This window comes from Poecilia mexicana, unplaced genomic scaffold, assembly GCF_051168715.1.
Source record: "Poecilia mexicana isolate PSO_F unplaced genomic scaffold, ASM5116871v1 scaffold_18, whole genome shotgun sequence".
Classification (NCBI taxonomy): Eukaryota; Metazoa; Chordata; class Actinopteri; order Cyprinodontiformes; family Poeciliidae; genus Poecilia; species Poecilia mexicana.
The window spans coordinates 28171372-28191449 of record NW_028263387.1 but is presented as its reverse complement, the minus strand read 5'-3'; the positions used below and the strand labels follow the sequence as shown (position 1 = coordinate 28191449).

The window sequence follows — 20078 nt, the reverse complement described above, 5'->3', positions numbered from 1 at the left end:
TCTGCTTTCAGACTGAAAATGTTTGCTCTGGAATTATGGCAGTAAAATTCCCCCATACTGGTGTGGAGGATCAGAAACTGGATCCTTTCATCTACATGTTTGTGTAAGACAATAATTAGTAGTAATAACTTATTTAATCGGCTTGTCCCATTGAGATCAGAAAAGCTCTTTAATTAGAGAACAGTTAACTCATTAAACACAAACATATGGATGCCGTGAAATATATAAAAACAAATAAAACCATTGTACTTCTGTAACATGATGGGTCTGAAATATTTCCTGAACAGTTTTACTGTTATGAAGCTTCACTTTAATTCAGTTTGAATCAGTTTTCTTCCTTCATGTATCTGATAATGAAATATAACTGAACTCATTTTCCATGTTAATGTTAGCAGAAACATGTCAGCAGTCATTCTAACCACGGATCCTCCAATCTAACTTTCCAATAATAAATGATGATAAACATCCATCATTTATGCAGCAGGTATTCATAAGTAATAATGTAGATTCTAATGTTGATCCTAGCAGGTAGAAAACAAACAGCAGGGGGCGCTGTAGCAACAAAAAGACATTTATATTTGAATGTTGGCTTCATTTCTTATCCTGATTCTGTGAAAAAACTGCAGAGAAGAAAACTTTATATTAAACCTGAGAGCTTAGCGACAGAACGTAAAGATCGCAGCTAATGGATACTTTAATGTTTTGACCCCTGTCGGCCACCGTAGCTGGAAGAACGACACAGCAGCAGCTTTGATTCCTGACAGTTTATTGCCATCATGTCTGCAGGTCGAGCCTGAGATTGGTTCCTGATACAACAAAACCCGACAGACAGGAAACACCCGAGCAGCTCTGGGCCAATAGAACGTCTCTAACCCCCCCTCTGTGATGTCACAGCTTCAGAGGCTGTGATTGGTGCAGAGGTGTGGGTGGGCGGGGCCGGCAGTGAATGTTCTGGAATCGGGGTCCCAAACAAATCCAGAGAAAAAAGAAATAAAAACAAAACGTCAAATAAAAAGATGAGTCTAAATTAATCCTGAAACTCACACACACACACAGAGAGACACACACAGAGAGACACACACACACAGAGAGACACAGAGACACACACACACACACAGAGACAGACACACACACACAGAGAGACACACACAGAGAGACACACACAGAGAGACACACACACACAGAGACACACACACACACAGACAGACACACACACACACACAGAGACAGACACACACACACACAGAGCAGAAGATACAGGGCGGAGCTCCTGTAGCAGCATCCCAACAACCAAACATTAATCATGACATAATAATCATAACCATGACAGATGATGACATCATCACTCATGGCCGAGGATGTGGGCGGGGCTAAGATACGCAGCACAAAAAGCAAATGACTACACAAAATAAAACAGCCAATCAGAGGCTCAAACTGGAAATAAACGTTTAAAAAGCAGAAAGAGGAAACTACGTTTCCCATCAGGCCCGGAGGCAGAAGCGGGTTTCAGGATTGTCCTGTGATTGGTTGGTTCCGTGGCGGGAACTGTTTGGACCAACCAGAACGTTTTGTTTTGTCGTCTCGATGCAGTAAGGAGCGCTCCTATTGGTTCGTTCAAACACTTTGGTGCTCCTCTCCCAGAATGCTTTGCTGCGAGTGGATTTAACCTCCACATATTTAACAGACATTCATCAAACCTCCACTGCCTTCTGTATCTCACTACATCTCCCAGAATCCCCTCCTGCTAACCCTACATGAACCGCAGTCCTTCCTCCTCTCTCCCATCCTCAGACTTTATTCTCTCGTTTCCCATGATTGCCTGTGACATTGAACGCACCGTCAGCACATTTCATTCCTTTTAAAATTCATCTCCATTAAAAACAAATAAAAACAGAAAGATAAACTTCAGATATACACACAGCTCAGTAACGCCCAACGTGCTCCTCTCCTAAAACAAACACTTCCTGCACACGTCATGCCCTCTGGGGACCTGCAGGGGTCGCCACAGAGCGGCTTTCTTTGGTTTGCAGCTGTTGGCTACGCAGCGTTCAGGTGAAATGGGAAAAATCAAATGGGGCGCCAGCTCTTCATGTAGCGCATCAGAGCAGAAACGCCGTCAGGACGAACGCTTTGGGAAAACTGAACATTTTGAACTGCATGATGGGAAAAAGCTCCAGTTAGTTCAGCTCTAACATTTCAGTTCTTCTGCCTGTGAACTGAAACCGTGTACCGGACCAGAACCAGAACTTGATCGGACTAAACCAGCGGTTATGAGACAGGGATCCTGTTGCCTAGGCAACGGCTGAGGTTAAGATAAAACCCGACATGAGCGACGGCTAAAACCCAAACAGCAGGACAGACGTGACCTCAGACACTTTGTTTCATAAAGGTGCTGAAACACACACACACACACACACACACACACACACACACACACACACGCGCTCGGTCTGTTCTCTACAGCATGAGGATCCGCAGCCAATCAGAGGCCTGCGCAGGGTCACATGACGTTCTCCTTGTTCTTCAGGTCGGGGGCGCTGAACTGCCGCCTCATCCTGGGCGGCGTGCTGAAGCCCCATCCGGCGGGCGGAGGCCCCGCCCCCAGCAGCATGTCGGGGTGGAGGGGCAGGGGGCCGGAGCGCGGCAGGCTGTGGTAGTTGGGCTGAGGCTGGAATGGTGCATTCTGGGAGTTGTAGTACGGGTGTGGGTGGAACTGATGGTGCTGCCGCTGGTTGTAGTAGAAGCCCCCCTCTCTGTCCCTGCTGCCGCCCCGGGGCCCCGGCCGGCCCCCTTGCTCCCCGCCGGGCGACGCCGCCCTGCGCTGCCGCGGTCGCCCCTGGTGACCGCCGCCGCCCCCGCCCTGCTCGCCGCTGTGGGCGGAGCCGTCCAGGGAGCCGCGGCGTTGCCGCCGCTGGTAGTTCTGGTTGTTGCCCGGCTGGTTGTGGTGGAAACCGCCCTGGTTGCCTTGGTTACGCTGTTGCCAGGCGCGGTGAGGGCTGGGTGTGCGCATGCGTGGGGGGGGTGTAGGGAAGGGGAGGGGGAGGAGCGGGGGCGGCGTGGGGGAGCCCCCGTCGTTCTCCTGGCCCCCCCCACCGTCTTCCTCTGCCCCCCCGCCCTCGCCGCCCAGACCCAGAGCCTGCAGCGCCTCGCTGGCCGGTCCCCATGACAACCGGTGGGCCGGGTTGCTCTTAAAGGGGAACTTCAGCTTGCACTCCTGGGGGGGGATGAAGCGGCCGGTACCGGGAAGATGGACAGGGACGGTGGGGGTCAGCTGACCTGCAGGGGGCGGAGACACACAGCGTGACCTCTGTGAGCTCACTGTGACCTTAATATGACCTCACTGTGACCTCAGCATGACCTCACTGGGACCTCAGACAGAAATCTGAAAAGTGTGGCGTATATTTGTCTCCAGTTGGAAACTTTTGCCCGCTCCTTCGTTCTGAAATAGTTGGAGCTCAGATTCAGTTTAGAGCAGCTGCTATTAAACATTCTAATCTGGTCTTAGGTCTGGACTTTGACTAGGCCCATCTATCCCATGAATATGCTCGTTTGTTTTCAGATGTGAACTTGTATAAATGTCGATGGCTCTCCTTCTGCTGTTTCACACATGAAGGTTTTTGTCTTCAGTAAATCTGTGAAACCTTCAGGGTGTGAATAGTTTGGCGCTGCTCCCCTTTCCAAATCCAAGCTAGCTCATTCAATGCTAGCACATCTCTGCTAATGGCCAGTGGGTGACTAGCCTAGAAAGCTAACGCTAGCGAGCAGCTAGCCCATCCAATCCAAACCCCCTCCCTCACCAACCTGGGTTCTGGTTCTGTCCTCGCAGTTTCTTGGTGATGTTCTGCTTCTGCAGGTTCTGGATGCGCTGCTGTTCCTGCTTCAGCCAGCGGAGGCGCCCTCTCCTGAAGGCCGGGTCCTCGTCCATGAGGCGCTGAACTCTGACCTCTGGCGGGTCGTTGGTGTCGTCAAGGCCGCCTCCCTCCCTCTGCGCCGACTCGCCTCCTTCTCCGTTCATGTCGTCGTCCTGGAAACGAGTCGGACCGGTGAGAGTTGGGCCAGGATGCTGACAAACACCTGAGATCAGGGGTCTCCTACTCCGGTCCTCAAGGGCACAAAGGTCTCCTGAGACTTTCTCTGTGCTTCACCTGTTAGCATAGATATGGTAGCTCTGCTACCCGCTCCAGGAGCAGAGCTCTGTAGAGCTGCACTGCTGCAGTGAGGCTGGTTAGCCAGTTAGCTGGTTAGCCATTAGCCAGTAATCCGTTAGCTGGTTAGCCAGTTAGCCGGTTAGCTCCAGAGTGGAGGAGAAGGGACCCATGTGAAGGTTGGAGTGGCCCTTGGGGAACGCAGTGTGGGCCCGTTACCTTAGAGCGTGGGAACTCACCTGGACAGGTATGATGCTCTCCATCTTGATCATCCTGTCTCTCAGGGCTTTGATCTCCTCGTCCTTCATGTTGTTCTGCAGCTTCACCTCCTGCAGGAGACCCAGACACTCCTCCGTCAGCTCCTCCCACCCAGCAGGAGGCCGAGGAGGCGGCGGGGATCACCTACCTCCAGGATGTCCGTCAGCTTGTCGATGTGAGCCTTCAGGTCGTACACCTTTCCCTTCTGCCCTCCTTCGCTCGTCTCTCCGCCGCCGCCCTCCTCGGTGGGGGGGCTGCGCTCCTCTCCGATGCCCACCGTGTCGCAGACGTCCTGGGCCACGGCCTTCCAGCTCTCCTTCTCGTTGGAGTCCTTCTTGGCGTACATGCGGCAGAGTTCCTTCATCTTGACGATGGACAGCGCCTCGATCTCCTGACGCGAGTGGCGGAAGTCTCCCAGAGCCACCTGCGGGGGGCGCCGCACACAGAACAGGTGAAACGTGTTTGTCGAGGAGCAGGAGGAGACGACGCGGCGTGGCGCGGCGCAGACCTCGTAGCAGATCTCCTTGACGGCCTGCATCCTCAGGTCCTCCATGGTGACCCGCTTGGGGTCTTTGCTGATCCGCCTCCTCTGGGGGATCTGGTAGACCCGGAGGGGCTCCCGCCGCTTCCCGCTGCTGGGGAGGCCACAGCGCTTCACGATGGTCTGCACCTGGACACAGCCACACCGACGGCGATGAAGCTTCACCTGAACTGAAGATTCAGGTGAAACTTCAGTTCAGACGAAGGCTGTCGGGGCCTTTAGGGCTCATCAGTCGTTCCACCCGATCGGATCAGTACAGAGTTTCTTTCCAACCCTTCTGCCAACCGGATGCAGCCAGAACCGGGTCGCTCACGCTGCTCCATTCAGACGTGGTTCTGGATGAAGCAGAGCAGCGTCTGAATGACTGAATGAGGCTCCCACCTTGTTGGCAGGAAGTTTCTCCCTCAGGGAGGAGATCAGCCTCCAGCTCTCCTCACAGGACCGTTTGTCGGAGTCGTCTCCGCTGTCGCTGTCTGCGTACTGAACCAGAACCACAGGGTTAACCTCTGGACCGGACCGGCTGGTGGCCAGCGGGCAGGCTGACAGGAACCCACCAGTCTGTGCTGCTCCAGCAGCAGGTCGGCCTCCTCCTTCTCCTTGCGGTACTGGGTCTCCACGTCCTGCAGTCTGCAGCACACCAGGCACTCAGTTCTCCCAGCTCCCTCTCTACTTAGCCCAAATCGTTCCTCCTCCTCCTCCTCCTCCTCCTCCTCCTCCTCCTACCTCTTCTCCATCTCCAGCTTGATGTCGATGCCCTGCTTCTCCAGCAGCTCCTTCTGGGCGTAGTTCCAGTCCTCTGGCTCCCCCTGCTGCTCAGCCGTGACGCTGCGCTCCCTCTCCAGCCTCGCCTGCTCCGGGTGGTTGAACCTGAACACGTGGTTCTTCCCCATCACGATGCGGTTACCTAGCAACGCAGACACACAGGAAGCGTACAGAAACAGGCGTCTGATGAAACTGATGCTGATATGATGCAGTATTAAGACTGATGAATGATTGGCCGGCAGCGGTCAGTGCATCACCTTCTCCCTCTGCTGCCACTAGCACAGATGGGCTAAGGTTAGCCTAGCGTTAGCCTAGCCTTGGATGAGCGAGTGACTGGTGCATGTGAATGGGTGAATGACTGTAGTGTGAAGCAGTTTGGGGTCCTCTGGACTAGATAAAGTATACAGGTCATTTATTGTTATAAGTTAGCAGCTAGCTAGCACCAGTCAGTAGCCTTCCTGTCAGTTCTCGGTGCCGGCCTGTCCTTAATCATTAATCATTAATCAGATCAATAGCTGCACTCAGGATGGATATAGTCTTTGTGAGCGATGGTTAAAGGCAGTGAAACCACAGCCTGGCTGGTGAATGGAGGCTCCGGGTTGAAGCTCTGACCTTGTCTCAGGACGACCGCCTCGGTGATCTGCTTCCCGTTCACATACGTCTCCGCTCCCACCAACGGCTCCAGAGTGACCACCACTGCAGACAGGAGGAGGAGAGCTGGGTTCATGTGTTCATCACAACGCGTCACATCTGGTGGGACGAAACGGTTCATCCCACCAGACCTGACGCCAACAGTGAGGAGGGTTTCTAACACTCTGCAGCATTTCAGCAAAACTCTGAGCAAACAATAAATAATAATAATAATAACAATAATAATCTAAGAGATTAGAGTCTGGAGAGATTCTGGCTGAAACCTCAGATGAGGAAAACCTTCTGACTTTCTCCTCATCTGCAGTTCAGCCAGGTGAGGCTAAACTGCAGCAGCAGAGAGGAAGAGGAGGGAGGGATGAAGGGGTCAGAGGTCACATGATCGTAAAGAGACGATACCTGACAGACTTCCTGGCAGCTTTTTCAGAGAGAGAAGAAGAGAGAGTCAGTGAACAGAGAACCGGCAGTCAGCCTGATTCAGACCCAACAGAACCAAATCCAGTTTAATCAGCTGATTACTGGGAGGCGGAGCTTAGCGGCCATGATGGAGGCTCAGCTGCACCGTCCTCTGAATCACCTACTGCCTTTTAGAACATAAACCTAGAATAACACGAGGAAGGGAAGAAACTCTGGAGTTCATGAAGGATTCAGATAAACACTGAGAGCGTTTGACCAGCAGAGGGCGCTCTGACACAGAAAGAGCTGTTAGTACTGATCCAGACAGAAACCGGCCAATCAGGATCCGGTTTGAGACAAACACAGAGACAGACAGTGAGACAGTGGGACAGACAGGGGGACATGCAGACAGACGGTGTCTGACCTTCTCCCTGGTCGTTGGTCTCGCTGACAAACACACAGTGGATTTCTTTAATGAATTGTCCAGACAGCTTGATGTCCACGTCCTGCTGTCCAACCCTGAGACACAGAGACAACAGTGAGGACCAAGATGTCCTCTGAGACGTCCTGACCCTGCTTGACCTCCATCTGACCTGGTGAATCCTTCCTTGATGTAGTAGAGCAGACACTCGGACATCAGCGGGTCTTCGTTCAGGTTCACCAGGTGAGGCGTCTGGAACAGAACAACCCAACGGCTGACCGGTGACCTCTGACCTGGAGTCAGCCTGGCGGCCATTTTTAACGTCACATGGCCGCGTTGGCCCAGACAGGAAGCAGAAACTGATCTCAGCTGACTCCGTTTAGACACAACAGAACCGACTGTTTGGGTCGTCCATGCGTTCTGGAGCTGGACTCCATGTTACAGAACCAAAACAGAACCAAAACAGAACCAAAACAGAACCTAAACAGAACCTACACAGAACCTAAATAGAACCTAAACAGAACCTAAATAGAACCTAAACAGAACCTAAATAGAATCAAAACAGAACCAAAACAGAACCAAAACAGAACCTAAATAGAACCAAAACAGAACCTAAACAGAACCAAAACAGAACCTAAATAGAACCTAAACAGAACCTAAATAGAATCAAAACAGAACCAAAACAGAACCTAAACAGAACCAAAACAGAACCTAAATAGAACCTAAACAGAACCTAAATAGAATCAAATCAGAACCAAAACAGAACCTACATAAAACCAAAACAGAACCAAAACAGAACCTAAACAGAACCAAAACAGAACCTAAATAGAACCTAAACAGAACCTAAACAGAACCTAAATAGAACCAAAACAGAACCTAAACAGAACCAAAACAGAACCTAAATAGAACCTAAACAGAACCTAAATAGAATCAAAACAGAACCAAAACAGAACCTACATAGAACCAAAACAGAACCAAAACAGAACCTAAACAGAACCAAAACAGAACCTAAACAGAACCTAAACAGAACCTAAACAGAATCAAAACAGAACCAAAACAGAACCTACATAGAACCAAAACAGAACCAAAACAGAACCTAAACAGAACCTAAACAGAACCAAAATAGAACCTAAACGGAACCAAAACAGAACCTAAACAGAACCAAAACAGAACCTAAACAGAACCAAAACAGAACCTAAACTGAACCTACATAGAACCAAAACAGAACCTAAACAGAACCTAAACAGAACCAAAATAGAACCTAAACGGAACCAAAATAGAACCTAAACGGAACCAAAACAGAACCTAAACAGAACCTACATAGAACCAAAACAGAACCTAAACAGAACCTACATAGAACCAAAACAGAACCTAAACAGAACCTAAACGGAACCAAAATAGAACCTAAACGGAACCAAAATAGAACCTAAACGGAACCAAAATAGAACCTAAACTGAACCAAAACAGAACCTAAACTGAACCTACATAGAACCAAAACAGAATTTAAACAGAACCTACATAGAACCTAAACAGAACCTAAACAGAACCTAAACGGAACCAAAATAGAACCTAAACGGAACCAAAACTGAACCTAAACAGAACCTACATAGAACCTAAACTGAACCTACATAGAACCAAAACAGAACCTAAACAGAACCTAAACGGAACCAAAACAGAACCTAAACGGAACCAAAACAGAACCTAAACGGAACCAAAACAGAACCTTTCTCCCGTGGTTCTGTAAGGCCTGACAGTCCGGTCCAGTCGGTTTAACTGGGTCCAATATATATTGGAACCTTATTTCCTGTTCCTGAGGAGCTGAACGGTTTTCCAGAACCTTCAACCCAGTAAGGATTCGTTGAAAACCATCAGGACAGGAAATGGAACTGCTGCATGAACAGACTTCAAAATAAGAGCATGAATAAAAACGTCTCACGTCTTGAAGAACTTTTAACAGTCAAACTAAAACTTCAGAACATTTAAAATCATCCAAACAAATTAAAGATTTAGGATTTATCCGGACAAAACATATTTAAGTTGGGCTAAGAGCGCTAAAGGTTTCAAAGTTAGCTTAGCGCTAACGGAGAGTTAGCTCCTCTGTTAGCGCTTTGGCAGAAACATCACTGAAGGAAACACTCAGCAGAAAGTTCTGGTCCAAACTGGAGGTACTGATGCTCTCCACAGGGATCCCAGTATGACCTGAATGTTACCAGTAACACCAGTAAAACTAACAGGATGATGAAACCCAGCAACAATCTGGAACAACAGCATGAATTATGAATGAATGAACGTTAGAGGGTGAACTCACTCCTTTAGGGGAGAAAACTCCCAGAGTTCCTCCGTCCTCCTTTATGGACACGCCCATCTCCGCCAGCAGAGACTCCCTGAAACACACAGACCGATGACAGGGTGAACCGTGGTGACAGGGTGAACCGGGATGAGAGGGTGAACCAGGAGGGGAGGGTGAAACGGGATGAGAGGGTGAACCGTGGTGACAGGGTGAACCGTGGTGACAGGGTGAACCGGGATGAGAGGGTGAACCAGGAGGGGAGGGTGAAACGGGATGAGAGGGTGAACCGTGGTGACAGGGTGAACCGTGGTGACAGGGTGAAACGGGATGAGAGGGTGAACCATAGTGACAGGGTGAACCGTAATGACAGGGTGAACCGTAATGACAGGGTGAACCGTAATGACAGGGTGAACCGTGTTGAACCATAGTGACAGGGTGAACCATAGTGACAGGGTGAACCATAGTGACAGGGTGAACCATAATGACAGGGTGAACCGTAATGACAGGGTGAACCGTGTTGAACCGTGGTGACAGGGTGAACCATGATGACAGGGTGAACCGTGGTGACAGGGTGAACCATAGTGACAGGGTGAACCATGATGACAGGGTGAACCATAATGACAGGGTGAACCGTGGTGACAGGGTGAACCGGGATGAGAGGGTGAACCAGGAGGGGAGGGTGAAACGGGATGAGAGGGTGAACCGTGGTGACAGGGTGAACCGTGGTGACAGGGTGAACCGGGATGAGAGGGTGAACCATAGTGACAGGGTGAACCATAGTGACAGGGTGAACCGTAATGACAGGGTGAACCGTAATGACAGGGTGAACCGTGTTGAACCATAGTGACAGGGTGAACCATAGTGACAGGGTGAACCATAGTGACAGGGTGAACCATAATGACAGGGTGAACCGTAATGACAGGGTGAACCGTGTTGAACCGTGGTGACAGGGTGAACCATGATGACAGGGTGAACCGTGGTGACAGGGTGAACCATAGTGACAGGGTGAACCATGATGACAGGGTGAACCATAATGACAGGGTGAACCGTGGTGACAGGGTGAACCGGGATGAGAGGGTGAACCAGGAGGGGAGGGTGAAACGGGATGAGAGGGTGAACCGTGGTGACAGGGTGAACCGTGGTGACAGGGTGAACCGGGATGAGAGGGTGAACCAGGAGGGGAGGGTGAAACGGGATGAGAGGGTGAACCATAGTGACAGGGTGAACCGTAATGACAGGGTGAACCGTAATGACAGGGTGAACCGTAATGACAGGGTGAACCGTGTTGAACCGTGGTGACAGGGTGAACCATGATGACAGGGTGAACCGTGGTGACAGGGTGAACCATAGTGACAGGGTGAACCATGATGACAGGGTGAACCATGATGACAGGGTGAACCGTGGTGACAGGGTGAACCGTAATGACAGGGTGAACCGTGGCGGCGGTACCTCTCCAGGCGGATGGACTCGGTCTTCCTCAGCTTCTCCTCCCACGTCTCGTTCAGCTCTGCGATGATTTTCTCCGTTTCCTGAACAGAAACCAGAATCCGTCAGCGATCCGTTAATCTCTGAGCTCCAGATTAAATAATCTGGTTACGTCCCACCATCAGCCTCTCAGCCGCTTCCTCCTTGCTGATGGTTTCCGTAGCGACCGCCTCCTCTGCGTCCTGCCCGTTCTGGGTGGGGTGGGCGGAGTCAGCAGGTGTGTCTCCTGCAGGTGGAGCTTCAGCTTCAGCAGAAACAGAATCTGGATCTAACATGAAGTCAAGATTCATTCAGTCACTTCCTACGAGCTTTAGCAGGAAAATGAAGCAGTGAGGTGAGGCACCTGCAGGGGCGGAGTCTGCTGCAGCTGCGATCCCATTGGCTGTCGGCGTCAGCGGCGGGGGGGCGGCGGCCACAACTGCTGCCCCCCCCAGGCTGATGTTGTTGTTGACTGTAGGAGAGAACAGGGGTCAGGTTTCACCGCTAACAGGCGGGAATGTCAGCAACACACGCACGCACGCATGCACGCACGCACGCACGCACACACACACACACACACACACACACACACACACACACACACACACACACACACACACACAGCTGCTGTCTGAAAATAACTCTCTCTGCTCTCACTTACAAACACAATCAGCTGCACAACATCTAGAATATTCCATAAATCCAGACGTTACTGACTGACCTGGACTTAAAGGGACAGTCTGAAACCTACTGACTGATTGATTGATTGATTCGTTATTGATACTGTAGATGATCAGTTATGGCTGGATGCCATTAAATTAGCAGATCAAACTATAAACTGGTTCCTAGAGACGCTGATGAAAACATGAGACCAACCCAGGTCACTTCCTGTCTGAGCAAGGCTGTTACCATGGAAACCAACTTCCTCCCACCCACTTTCATGAAATCCTAAATTACTTTTCCAAACCCAAGTTTCCACATCGGCTGGTGATTTATGGCTTTTTTTAAAAACAAAGGTTTAAATTTAAGTGGTGAGGCCACTACATACATGTTCTTTTCCAAACTCCTAACATCTTAAATCCCAGTTTTCCAGAGAAGCAGCTTTCAGCTTCTATGCACCTCAAATCTGGAACCAACTTCCAGAGAACTGAGAAACAGCCGAAACCCTGAGCTTCTGTAAGCAGGCTGAAACCGCTGAGTTCATGATGTTTTATATGTATTCAGGGTGAATTAATGAGAATGTTTCCATGTTGTCATGTGGCGCCGGTCGGATCCGGTCCGGTTTTCCAGTCCAGTCCAGTCCAGTCCAGTCGGGTCCAGTCAGGTCCAGTCCGGTCTGGTCCGATCGGCTCCAGTCCAGTCAGGTCCGGTCCAGTCAGGTCCAGTCCGGTCTGGTCCGGTCGGGTCCGGTACCGGTGTTCTGCAGCAGCTCCTGCAGGCCCTGGGAGAACAGCAGGTTCCTCAGCCGGTCCACTTCGGCCTTCAGCTCCCGGATCAGCTTGGCGTTGGGATCCTCGTTGATGATGGCGTTGCAGCGGATCTGCTTGGCCCGGTCGGCGTACCTGGAAGCATACGGACCGGTCTGAGCGGGACGGACCGGACCGGACCGGGTCGGGGTAATCTGAGGGGTTCTGACCTCAGGGTGCTCAGTGTTTCCTCGTAGTTGATGTCAGCAGGACTTAAAGCAGCGATCATGGCCGTCCGGGAGTTTCCTCCTGAGAAACAAGTGAAACTTTATAAATGATGAAACCATCGCTGGTCGTCCTCACGCCGACCGGATCGACTGGATCCGACAGGAAATCAACAAGCTGTTTCACAGTAAAAGCCTCCCGTTTAGGGATGTTACTAATAAATCTGTTATTGATCCGTATTATTAGTTATTCATTAGATTCATAACAGGATTAATAAACAGGATCTCCTGATGATGTGATTAAACTGTCTGAATGTCTCTGCCAGCGATTCTGATGTAATCAATTCAATTAATTGACTATAGATGACGACCTTTGACCCTCACCCAGATTCTCCTTCAGCAGCCAGGTGAGAACAGAGTCTCTGTAGGGGATAAAGTCACTTTTCCTCTTCTTGTTGCTTTGCTGCAGACAAACAGGAAGCTGTCAGTTTTCCACATTAAAACATTAAAATGATTTTAATTGTTTTAATTAACATTAATTTACCATTTCTGCCAGCGCTGATATCACTTTTCCCAACGTGGTCAGAGATTTGTTGATGTTTGCTCCTTCCTGTGAAAACCACAGCAGACATGAGCGAACCGGGATAAAAACAGACCGGCTGTGGCCCACGTGTGACCTCTGACCTTGAGCCGGGTGCCCTTTGCCCCCGAGGAGTCTGCGCGCTCGCTGCCAGCCAGGTCCACCAGGCTGATCTTGCTGACCTGCAGAGACAGAAGGCGGTGAAGCGGAGCGAGCGGACCGGACCCGACAGGACTGGACCAGACAGGACCGGACTGGACCGGACCGGACAGGACCGGACCAGACAGGACCGATGGACTGGACCAACCGGACCGGACCGGACCAGACAGGACTGATGGACTGGACCAACCGGACCAACCCACCTTCTCTGTGTCCAGGCTGGTCATCTGGTCTCTGCGCCTCTGGGTGAAGACGATGGTGAAGACGGCGTGCGACCTGGACGACGTCTCGTTCATGTTGGTGGCAGCGACCGTCCTGCAATCAGTAATCAATACATTACTGATAATCAATCAGGTGGTTTCAGAGCCGATCAGAGAGAGAAAATCATCTTCTGCTGATCCGTTTCTGCATTTCAGGCTCATCGCCAGTCATGGAAAAACTAATTTCATATCTAAAGGATAAACTCAGAAGAAAAGATCCCAGCTGGTGACCAGTGTTCCCAGTGTACCCAGTGCTCCCAGTGTTCCCAGTGTACCCAGTGCTCCCAGTGTTCCCAGTGTACCCAGTGCTCCCAGTGTTCCCAGTGTACCCAGTGCTCCCAGTGTTCCCAGTGTACCCAGTGCTCCCAGTGTTCCCAGTGTACCCAGTGCTCCCAGTGTTCCCAGTGTACCCAGTGCTCCCAGTGTTCCCAGTGTACCCAGTGCTCCCAGTGTTCCCAGTGTACCCAGTGCTCCCAGTGTTCCCAGTGTACCCAGTGCTCCCAGTGTTCCCAGTGTACCCAGTGCTCCCAGTGTTCCCAGTGTACCCAGTGCTCCCAGTGTTCCCAGTGTACCCAGTGCTCCCAGTGTTCCCAGTGTACCCAGTGCTCCCAGTGCTCCCAGTGTTCCCAGTGCTCCTAGTGTTCCCAGTGTTCCCAGTGTTCCCAGTGCTCCTAGTGTTCCCAGTGCTCCTAGTGTTCCCAGTGCTCCTAGTATTCCCAGTGTTCCTAGTATTCCCAGTATTCCCAGTGTTCCCAGCGCTCCTAGTGTTCCCAGTGCTCCCAGTGCTCCTAGTGTTCCCAGTGTTCCCAGTGTTCCCAGTGCTCCCAGTGTTCCCTGTGTTCCCAGTATTCCCAGTGTTCCCAGTATTCCCAGTGTTCCCAGTGCTCCCAGTGTTCCCTGTGTTCCCAGTATTCCCAGCGCTCCTAGTGTTCCCAGTATTCCCAGTGTTCCTAGTGTTCCCAGTATTCCCAGTGCTCCCAGTATTCCCAGTGTTCCCAGTATTCCCAGTGTTCCCAGTATTCCCAGTATTCCCAGTGCTCCCAGTAGACGGCATCCCAGATCAGAGCCTGAAGCTCAGAGAAATGACCAGAAACCAAACAGTCTCTGGTTTTAGACTCTACAGGTTTTAGCTAGCAGGTTAAAGGTCATAGCAGGATAATTATAATGAGTAAAAATACCCAGAATGCACAGCGGCACAAACACTTCATACCAGCTGTCAGGCAGAGTCGATGTGACCCAAACACATCGATACTGTCCTTCTAATCTACTGGAGGGAGGAAAATCCAGTTGCATCAATGGTCCAGTCAAAGTCCACATTGTATTAGCATTAGCATTAGCGTTCACTAAACACCATGTTGTTGTAGCCTTAGCTAAATAACCTGTTGGTGTAGCAGAGCATTAGCAGAGCTAATGTTTACGTTCAGGGCAGCTAATGCTTCAGCTAGCTACCAGGTTTTAATTTGGTTTCTGTCGTCCTGTTGGACGTCCCGGACGCGGTCTGACTGAACTCCGGCTCTGTTCCAGCCGGGTCCAGAAGGTCCTGGCCCACAGAGGTCCCGCTCCGACTGACCGGGCTTTGTTGCCTTCGTCCATCAGCTCCCGGATGTCGGTGAATCCGGTCACGGCCAGTTTGGACAGGTCCTCCACGTACGGGCCCAGGATGGGATGCTCCCGGACCCGCAGGGATCCCTGTGACGTCGGGTTGAGCAGATCCCGGACCCGCTCACAGTAGATCTCCATGTAGGACACCTGCAGGCGGGACGAGGCGTGGGACCGGTCAGAGTCCGTTCAGGGAGAGCGGGAAGGGGACGGAGACGGCGTTTACCTCCGCTGAGTAGGTCAGGTCTGGGTCCGAGTTCTGACCCGTCCTCTGGAACAGGTCCTCACACAGCTGAGGGCAGAGACACATCGGGCTCAGACAGAGTGGACCCGGTTCTGGGACACATGCAGAGGACACCAACCTGGGGGATGATCCCCTCCTGCCCCGGCTCCTGCTTTCCCATCATGGTGTAGCTTTTTCCCGCTCCGGTCTGACCGTAAGCAAATATGCACACATTGTATCCTGGAAGACACCAACCACACCGGATCAGAACCGCTCAACCCGACCCGACAGAACCCGCTGGAGGAGCATCTGCTGCGTCTCACCTTCGAAGGCGTGCAGCAGCATCTCCTCCCCGATGTCCTTGTACACCTGCTTCTGAGACGCAAAGTTCTCATCTTCAGGCTGCAGGAACACAAACACAAGCTGCTGTTGCTGCCAGGGCTCAGTGTGTGTGTGTGTGTGTGTGTGTGTGTGTGTGTGTGTGTGTGTGTGTGTGTGTGTGTGTGTGTGTGTGTGTGTGTGTGTGTTGTTACCGTGGTGTGTGACCAGTAGGAATAGTCGAATGTGAAGGTCTTGGCTCCATCTTTGGGCTGTTTGGGGTTAGAGATGCCTGGAAGCAGAGAGAACATGAAGACAGGAGGTCAGAGACGGTTTCAGGATGAGGACGTCCGACTGGTCTGACACACGGTCAGAACTAGTCAGGGTTAGTCAGAACTAGTCAGGGTTAGTCAGAACTAGTTAGGGTTAGTCAGGGTCGGCCGTAGTTAACCAGATAGTAGCAGTACTTAGAGCTAGCCAGAGTTAGCCGGAGCGTCACACCCTACAGCTGCTGACCTGCAGGTGGAGCAGCCAGCATTCCCAGAACAGATGAGCAGCTCTGTGTGTGTGTGTGTGTGTGTGTGTGTGTGTGTGTGTGTGTGTGTGTGTGTGTGTGTGTGTGTGTGTTGGGACCTAAAAACAACCTGCTGCAGTGTCGTATATTAATATCCACTGAGAGCGTCGGTTTATCAGCAGCAGGTCAGGAGGTCACATGACGACCTGAGTCTGCTAAGGTTTGTGTCAACCGGCTAGCATTCCTCATTGGAATCAATGGGAAACGTTAGCCTGCAGCTAACTGAGTCAGTCTTCACTCTTCATCATAAGCTAATAATCAATAGTTTTTACATTTATTAGAGATATAAGAGGCATATTAAACCCTTTCAGGGGTCAAGAGGTACAGCAGAGGCGTTTTAATACCATATTCTAATAAAGCTATGAACAAATTATTCTCATAAAATGCTAATTTCATCATAATGAACAAATTTTTACTCTCTGAAAAAACATTATTTTATGTCTCATTTTATTCATTTGTTACATTGTATTCATGTTAATATATATTTAAAGACAAAACTGTGAATTGTAAAAAAAATACTAATACAAATATTTTATTTAACCATAAATCCCACAAACTCCTGTTTAAAATAACATGAAACAAAGAAGCTGAATATAATCTGTATGAATAGTAATTGGTAGTTTATATTCACACCACACTTTTCAGATTTATATTAGTAACGTATTTCATGTTTCCTTCTGCCTCAAACCAACAGCTTCATACTAGAAATATAAAGAAATATTTAAAGACCAGCATAAAGAAAGTTATAACCAACACTGTAAAAGGTACAAACACGTTTTAAACGATGCTCTGATGAAGTGTGCTGCTATTGGTCAATAATTACATTAATTATTAATGTTGTGTTTTAAAGGCTGGAAGCTCAGATTGAATCCAAACGGATCAGGTTTTAACCGAAACTCATTTCATCTCCAGTCCAGATGGAGCAACTGGGAGCTGTGGGACAGACCTAATAAGGCCAGGAACAGAGTGTGTGTGTGTGTGTGTTACAGTGTGTGTGTGTGTGTGTGTGTGTGTCTTACAGGTGCTGTTCCCCTGCATCTGGATCACACTCTTGGCGTTGCGTCCCAGCTCTCTGGAGTTGAACGGCCGGACTCGCACCGCCACCTTCACCGAGGCGCCCGCCATGGTTTAGCTCCGCCCACTCCTCCTGCAGACAGCCAATCAGAGTCAGCAGCTTGTTCTGACCTTTGACCTTTGACCTGCTTTCTTCTTCTTCTCTTCTCTGTAATCCTGGCTGTTTCCAGCCCTCCTTCTTCTCTCCTCCTATTTTTCCAGGCTGAACTTTTCCTCCTCCCACATTCTTTCCTTCTCTTTACCTCTTTCATTCATTTTCTCCTCATCTTGTTTTCCTTCTTCCTAAACTAAGCTGTTATATTTCCATCTCTCTCTTTTCTGTTCAGACTGATTCTTTCATCCTTGTTCCTCTTCTCAGTTTTTTCTCTCCTTTTCCTGTCAGATCCTCTTTCTCTCTCTCTCTTTTTGTCTTTCTCTCTCTGTTTTCTTCATTCCTCCTCCTGAACTCCTCCTCCATGTTTCCATTTTTTCTTTCTTTACATTCCTGCTCTCTGTTACGTCGCCGTGGAAACCGCCTTTCACCTCGGTTCTCTGTCTCTGTGTCTCTGTCCACTTCAGGACGTTGGACACGCAGCCAGCTGTTCTCCTGTCGGGGGCGGCTCTGATATTGATTATTGATCGGCTCTGGAGGAACATTTGACCTCCCCTTTAAACGGCCTTTCTGATGAATATAAATCTGATTAATATAAATCTGAGCGTTACATTGGCCTGTGCTGAGATCCTCTAAACAGGAGATGTCTCACTCCTTCACTTCTCTTTGAACCAAACACAAAACCAACTCTAAAGCTACTCTACACTTTAGAGTAGCTTTCAGACTACTAAGCATTAGCGTTGGAATGCTAATGCTAACATGACAAACACTCCTGCCTTCATTAGCACCAACTGAGCATGTGCAGAAATGAAAAACAGTCACACAAAAGGAAATGATTAAAGAACTAAAGAACTAACTTGAGGATTGTTGTTCTTTGTGTTTGGAATACTTTGAACTTGGTTAAAGAAAATAAAATTAGATTACTGGTGTAAAAATTGGAGTCCTGTCCCTTTAAACTGCTGTATCTGTTTTCAGAAGGTGAACTTGGATTTTTTTTATAGCTTTTTAATTTTGGTTTGATCTTTGTTAATCCTGTTTTGGATCAGTTCTGAGTTTCTGCTAGAGAAGAACCAGCATTCACTGGTGGGATCAGCTGGTTTCCAGTCTGACCAACCTGATGACCTCTGACCTTGAAACACTCCCTGATGGTTTTCAAACTGGAGTTTGATGCTGTTCATTCAGGCTATGAGAGAGAGCGAACATTTGAGCTGATAACAGGAAGTCACTCACTCTGAGCGTTCAACCTGAAAACTCAGGATTTAGAAACGTTAACACCTTTTAGGAATCTGAGAGTTAGGCATTCATAGGCTGTTGCTTTAGTGATGCTAGTCATGCTAATCGCTAATGTAGCACGCTAAGAACTGTTTAACAGGAAATAAATAAGCTACGATTCCATCCAGATGTCATGCTAATTTTGCAAACTTTTAAAATGTGGGTCAGTGTCATTTTGTCAGATGTTCTCATTATGTAAGGCTGGAATAAACAGGAAGTGAAGGTTGTAGACTGATGTGGAGCAGAGAGTCCTCCCCTCCAGGTCTGGACTCTAAATTGTTTCAGTTTGGTTCCTCTGGTAAGGCACAGAGCCAGCAGTGGATGGGAACGTTCGCTACGTCAGAAATTATTCACCAAACGTTTTCCTGTCTACTTCTTTAGAGCGTTGACTCTAAATCCACCTCAGGCCAGAGGAAAAACTTATACAACCATTTCTAATTCATTACTTCAAATGAGCATAAAAATGATGGAAACTCAGCTAATCATAACGAGATGTCAGTTTTTTCTGTAGCAGCAGATTAAAGGGGTCAGTTTCTGTTCCTTTAAACCTTTTCCTACTTTTCTCTCTTTCTGTCTGTTGCCATTTCATCTGAAAGCTTTTCTAATAAAGTTTCATATATTGATCAAGTGAAGCATCATGGTGAAGCTGTAACGCTTCACTTATGAAAGTAAATCTGTTGGTTTCAATCAGACAACAATTCTGATCTCCAAACTGCTGAACACGTTAAAAACAACAAGTAAATATTGATAATTACTAAAAATTATTAATTAAAGAAACAAAATGGTGCTTATTCAGCAGAAACAAAGTGGCTCGTACCAGAAAACACAGAGTGGAGCAGGAAACACTGAGTGGAGCAGCCAGTGTGTCTGAGTTCATCACCATGGTAACATAGAGTCCATATAAAATGATTGTCTCTGATTACAGCTGCAGTGACGGAGGAGAGCAACATACCCAGCATGCAAACATGTCCAAATGAAGCAGGTGGTCGGCCCAGATGGAGCAACCAGCAGCAGCAACCAGCAACCAGCAGCAGCAGGTCGATCGTCTCTAATCATCAGTTCCTCTGACCAACAGTTGAGCCATCTGATGGTGAGCAGAAGCAGAGTTGCTGGTTGCTGCTGGTTGCTGCTGCTGCAGTCAGATCTCTGTAATCTGGTAGATCTACATTCTTGGGGCAAATTTAATTTCTTCTACTTTTGATTTCATTTCCACGGTAGCAGACTGAGTGATGTGTTGCTATGGTAACAGTCAGTTTGGATAGGGAGCGGGTTTCTCTGGAAGAGACCTGAGAAAACACACACACACACACACACACACACACACACACACACACACACACACACACACACACACACACACACACACACACACA

General features: G+C 49.2%; 1 protein-coding gene across 2 annotated transcripts in view; it reads right to left on the bottom strand.

Annotated features, from left to right (window-relative positions):
• Nucleotides 1–749: 749 nt before the first annotated feature.
• Nucleotides 750–20078, bottom strand: part of kif1ca (kinesin family member 1C, a) — a 28709-nt gene continuing 9380 nt past the window's right edge. Inside the window, exons 2-28 of one of the 2 annotated variants that reach the window (XM_088015567.1) lie at nt 17288–17415; nt 15910–15986; nt 15700–15778; nt 15516–15616; nt 15380–15445; nt 15125–15303; nt 13498–13609; nt 13240–13317; nt 13100–13165; nt 12940–13018; nt 12562–12640; nt 12339–12487; nt 11290–11397; nt 11066–11214; nt 10911–10990; nt 9480–9555; nt 7344–7423; nt 7175–7269; nt 6319–6402; nt 5668–5848; nt 5499–5571; nt 5326–5424; nt 4912–5073; nt 4552–4827; nt 4385–4474; nt 3802–4024; nt 750–3276 (exon numbers count right to left, since the gene is read on the bottom strand). In XM_088015567.1, coding sequence (XP_087871693.1) covers nt 2501–3276; nt 3802–4024; nt 4385–4474; nt 4552–4827; nt 4912–5073; nt 5326–5424; nt 5499–5571; nt 5668–5848; nt 6319–6402; nt 7175–7269; nt 7344–7423; nt 9480–9555; nt 10911–10990; nt 11066–11214; nt 11290–11397; nt 12339–12487; nt 12562–12640; nt 12940–13018; nt 13100–13165; nt 13240–13317; nt 13498–13609; nt 15125–15303; nt 15380–15445; nt 15516–15616; nt 15700–15778; nt 15910–15986; nt 17288–17393 — 3723 coding nt within the window. In that variant the 5' untranslated portion in view covers nt 17394–17415 and the 3' untranslated portion in view covers nt 750–2500. The remainder of the gene's footprint in view (nt 3277–3801; nt 4025–4384; nt 4475–4551; nt 4828–4911; nt 5074–5325; nt 5425–5498; nt 5572–5667; nt 5849–6318; nt 6403–7174; nt 7270–7343; nt 7424–9479; nt 9556–10910; nt 10991–11065; nt 11215–11289; nt 11398–12338; nt 12488–12561; nt 12641–12939; nt 13019–13099; nt 13166–13239; nt 13318–13497; nt 13610–15124; nt 15304–15379; nt 15446–15515; nt 15617–15699; nt 15779–15909; nt 15987–17287; nt 17416–20078) is intronic. The other variant, XM_014974767.2, reaches the window with a different exon arrangement.